The 4,995-nt window shown below is 45.8% G+C and overlaps 1 protein-coding gene across 1 annotated transcript; it reads right to left on the reverse strand.

The window, feature by feature from the left end:
• Positions 1-219: 219 nt before the first annotated feature.
• On the reverse strand, positions 220-3,894 carry LOC138961254 (uncharacterized). The gene has a single exon (XM_070332856.1). It carries the CDS (start codon positions 3,892-3,894, stop codon positions 220-222), a length of 3,675 nt encoding a protein of 1,224 aa, XP_070188957.1.
• Between the last annotated feature and the right edge of the window lie 1,101 nt (positions 3,895-4,995).

A 4,995-nucleotide genomic window follows, 5' to 3' on the forward strand; every position in this document is an offset into this window, starting at 1 on the left:
TTTGGAGTTGAGTCGTAACATAACCCCGGGGGGTGGACAAGCGAAATCTTATTTCGTTTCTGTTTATACGACTCAATATACAATACAATACAATACAATATACAATATGCATATACAATTGTTTTCACTTTTTGGAGTAGATCCGCATGAGCCTGTCGCGGCCAGTTTGGCCTCACTACTCCAACGGGGTGGACAAATTTTCCTTCTGGACTCTGAAACTCAGTTGATGCGACTCAAATAGTCGGCACCCAGGTTGTCCTTTCCTGGCATCTTCACCCATCGAAACTGGCCTCGTGACGTCACAAACGCGGTTTTGTCTCTGTCTTCCTCGACAATGGGTATTCCCCAGTAGCCACGCGTGAGACCTAGCTTGGAGAAGTACTTGGCTTTTCCTAAGCTTTGGAATAAATGTTGAACGTCGGTGATGGGTTCCCCATCGAACACCGTGACATCATTCAACCCACGGAGGTCCGCGCAAAAGCGGTACTTCCCTTCTTCTTTCTTTTTGACGAGAACAATGGGTGAATTGTAAGCTGAGTTGGCGGGTTCGATGACTCCTAGCTTCAACATCTCTTCGACTTCATTCTCCACCATCTTCACATACGCATGTGGAATGGGGCGTGGTCTTATATAGACCGGTTTCTTGTCTGTGACCTCGATTCGACACGTAGTCAGATTCGTGGTGAGTGGTACGTCGGTCAGATTATCTAGTCTGTCCGCGCAGATCTGTCTCGCTTCAGTTCGCTGTGACTGAGTGAGTTTCTCTGAAAAGTGCACGTGGTCTAAACCTTCTGTGCGCTTTGTCTCAAATGTTGGGATAGTCCTCTGACTGTCCAACCTGAAGATGTCGTCGTTAGTGGTTTCGTCCTCTTCTACCACTACTGAGACGATCACTTCTTCCTCTTCTTCTTCTACTACTGCAACCGGAATTGTTCCATCGGTGACAGGTTGCTCACGTTCGACGTAAGACTTGAGGAGGTTGACATGGAATACTTTTTCCTTCCTCCTTACTTGGACTTTGTAGTCGAAATCATTCAACTTCTCTAACACTTCAAATGGACCTTGCCAAGTGAGTTCCAGTTTGTTTGTTTTCAATGGCTTGAGAATCAGGACTTTCTCTCCTGGTTTTAGCGACCTTGGTTTGGCTTTACGATCGTAATATTGAGCAGATCGCACCGAGGCTTTTTTCAGGTTCTCTCGAGCAAGCAAACAGGTCTCTTCGATCCTCTCACGAAGGTTCACTACATATTCCGCAGTGGTTTTGACCTCATCTGAGACGCTCTCATCTGTCCAAATCTGTCTCAAGAGTTGCATTGGTCCTCTGACAGTACGCCCGAACAACAGTTCGAATGGCGAGAAACCTAAACTCTCTTGAGGAGTCTCGCGGTATGCGAACAGTAATGCAGAGATGAACGTATCCCATGCTTTGGGCTGTTCTATGCACATCTTTTTGAGCAAGTTCTTTAACGTGCCATTCATTCTCTCGCACAAACCGTTTCCAGCTGGATGAAATACCGCAGAGGTTTTCCTTTTGATGCGGAGGAGTTCAGTGACTTCCTGCATCAGAGTGCCTGTGAACTGGCTCCCGTTATCAGACAATATTTCACTTGGGATACCGAGTCTAGTCCAAAAATCCCACAAAGCATTGGCTACTGTCTCGGCGTGAATGTCCTTCAACGCGACAGCTTCAGGGTAGCGGGTGGCAAAGTCAACCATGACGAGGATGTACCGTTTTTTGTTCTCGGACATAGGAAGAATAGGCTCGATGATATCGACTGCTACTCTTCTGAAAGCAGTCTCAAACACTGGCATCTTGCCCAATGGGACCTTCTTCGTAAGGTGTTTTGGCGCGGATCGCTGGCAAGCGTCACATGACGAGCAGTAGCGGCGGATCTCAACACCACAGCATGGCCACCAAAATTCGCGTCTAATCCTTTCGGCGGTACGACGCTGACCTTGGTGTCCTGCCATTGGATGATCATGGCCGAATGCGAGCACCTTACTACGGAACGATTTGGGAAGAATAACCTTCAAAGACTCCTCTCCTTTCCGATTGAACGTCGACTGGTACAAGATACCATTCTTTTCCACGACCCTCATGTGGCCTCTCTCTTCTCCGGTAGCAGCTTGTTTCCTGATGCTGTCTAACGAAGGATCTGTCTTTTGAGCTTCGCGTAAGTCCTTTGGAGTAAACATATCCGATGTCGGCTCCCGGCTACTTGGCTTACTCGCAGATTTGTCTCTATCATTGTCCAATTTGGACTGTGCTCTGGTATCTACGGCTCCAGCGATTGTCTCAGCGCTGTCGTGATACCAGGCAGGTTCTCTGACAGGGAAAATCGGTGTTTTCCTCCTGTCGTTCTGAGTTCCATGGAACTCCCCTATGAGCACCGGCATTATGGGATCCGCCATGACCACGACTTCTGTCTCTCCGCAGAAGAAGGGCGAATCCACATGAATGATCGCGGTCTCGCAGTACCGGACTTTACTTTTGTCCGCTAACGTGGTCCTCTTTCTGTGACCAGTCATTTTGTCGGCCGGTACAAGATGTGCGGCCACCTCAATCGAGCTACAGCCCGAGTCTCTCAGGGCGTTCACTCGTTTGCCGTTGACTTTGACGTCAACTAGATCCGAAAACTTTTTTGTGGTGCAGTCTCGACACAATTTATCTAACGGGGATTTTCTTCCCTGTGTTTCGCGTCGGACATCTTCAACCGTCACAGCTCCGGCGGTGTTGCCTTTTTTCCGTAAGGGACAATCGCTCGAACGGTGTAGACCTACGCGACAATAGAAGCATAGTCCTGCTTCTCGGAGTTTTTCGCGTTCCGCCGGTGTCAAAGAAGATCTTTTACCTTGTTGAGGTGATGGTTTATGATCCTTCTCAAAACGTTTCGTTCTGTCCTGAGGAGTTCGCGTTGGTGTCGGTCTCAATTTATTTTGGCTTCTGTTCAGCTCATAATCGGACGCGAGTTTTCCCATCTCCTTGGCATTGATCGGGTTCCGGTCTTTGGCATGCCCGGCGAGATCGGAAGGCATTGACTGCAAGGACTGCTCTCGCAGGATCAAATCGGTTAATCCTTTGACAGTTTTCTCGCACGGATCAAGCTCGATCCACTTGGTTAGGTACCGATCGAGTCTAGTGATGTGTTCTTTGTAAGTTTCCGCGGGATTACGTCTAGTATTGCGGAATTTCATGCGATATTGCTCAGCGGTGAGCTGGAATCCTTCAAATAACGCGCTCTTCACCTTTTCATAGTCGTCAACATCCTCATCGTCCATTTTGGACACAATGGTACGGGCCTTACCTTTCAAGAAGTATATCAGCCGGGAGGCTTTCTTTGATTCGTCCAAATTCATATCTCTGGCATAGTGTTCAAACTGTTTGAGCCAGGATTCAACGTCATCCTTGTCATCAAGGTAAGGGATTTTGGGAATGAAACGGGGATCATGGTCATGTGAGGATTGGGAAGGATGAGCTGCGTTTTCATTCGTGTTCATCTGAACCTCGCTCTGAATGCGCAGCTCTTCTATCCTAAAGAGTCTGTCTCTCTCATTCTCTTTGAATTGGCGCTCATCTTTACGCTCTTGAGCTTCTCGCTCATGTTCACGCTCTTGAGCTGCTCGTTCTTTATCCCTCTCCCCTTGGACGAATGACTGTAGTTCCTTTCCCTCCAAACCCAACTCTTTCCCCATGGTGATCAATTCCTTGATCGAACTGACGCTGGGACTTGATGGAACGGTCTGCTCGACCTGTCCGTTCACAGGCTGAGCGGCGTGGCCGTCATCACCTAGATCGGTGATATCAATCAGATTTGCTCCTTCTGTATATTCTGGGTCTATGCCCACGGTTGACGAGAATCTGGTGTAGTGCTGATGATGTCTGGTATCAGCCATTTTAGGTAATCCCTCAAAATACAAAACTTTGGTACATCCACTCTTGGTGGTACTCTAATATGGAAGACTCTTACCCGCAGGTATTGTTCAACCTTTCAACACTGGTACAAACAATGTTACACGCGCACGTGATTTTTCCTACACCTGTCCTTCGTCTCTATCTTGAACCGAAACGACTAACTAGGACTTAGCGGTGTGTCGCTGAGTAAGTTGCCTTACAAAGCTTTATGTGATGACGACCTTCAGTCTGTCAAACACACCCACAGAAGTTTTCCCCACTATTAACTATCAACCCGCGGGTTATAGATAACTAATAATGTGAAGCACAACTTAAATAAGCAACACGTTTTAAATGTTACTCCGACTAGAGTTATAATTTAATCTGAACTTAAACTAAGGTCCTAGTACTATCGAGCGTCCATCCTGGTTGGAATTATAACACACTCACCGTTTTGATCAGAACTTGAGAGTATAATTCGAACCGACAGTTAGTTAGTAAACTGCCAATTTCCCGTGAAGTTGTCGAACATCAATTCTATGTCTTACCTTATGACTATGATACTGTTCGACGAACTAGATGGAAATCCTTCCACGAATTAATTTAGCAAAAACGCTGTTCGTGAACAACAGCGATCGCGAAGATTCTTTGGGCAGAATGTACCCAAATCAAACACGGAGTTATTTAAAATTTCTTCTTACAGAAATAATTTAAATATTCTACTTACCACCGTCTGGTCTGTATATGAGTGAATCCGACATGAAGCAGGAAATGATTTTCAATTTTGAAGAAAGAAATGAAGAAAGATTTTCCAGAAAATATTCTAAATTCCGTCGCTTCACGGATAAATTGACTAACTAATTTATGGGGTAAACCAGTTGTCAATGCAAGTTTTTCTTAGGTACGAACACGAGTTCAGTATAGATCTCCGGACAGAGCCCCCATTGTTGCAGTTCCACTTTTTACCTTGTGTTTTAGATATACAATATCTAAGAACACACCAAAGTTATATTCAATACTTTACAACAGTCATGCTTCAAATCAATCTCGTAAAACACTGATGATTTAGATTAATGAATAAATTTATTGGTTGGTAATATTTC

Source organism: Littorina saxatilis, linkage group LG3 (assembly GCF_037325665.1).
Source record: "Littorina saxatilis isolate snail1 linkage group LG3, US_GU_Lsax_2.0, whole genome shotgun sequence".
Taxonomy (NCBI): Eukaryota; Metazoa; Mollusca; class Gastropoda; order Littorinimorpha; family Littorinidae; genus Littorina; species Littorina saxatilis.

What these genes read in the sequence shown, in the direction of transcription:
- LOC138961254 (XM_070332856.1), bottom strand. Translation starts at nt 3,894, where the DNA reads ATGGCTGATACCAGACATCATCAGCACTACACCAGATTCTCGTCAACC.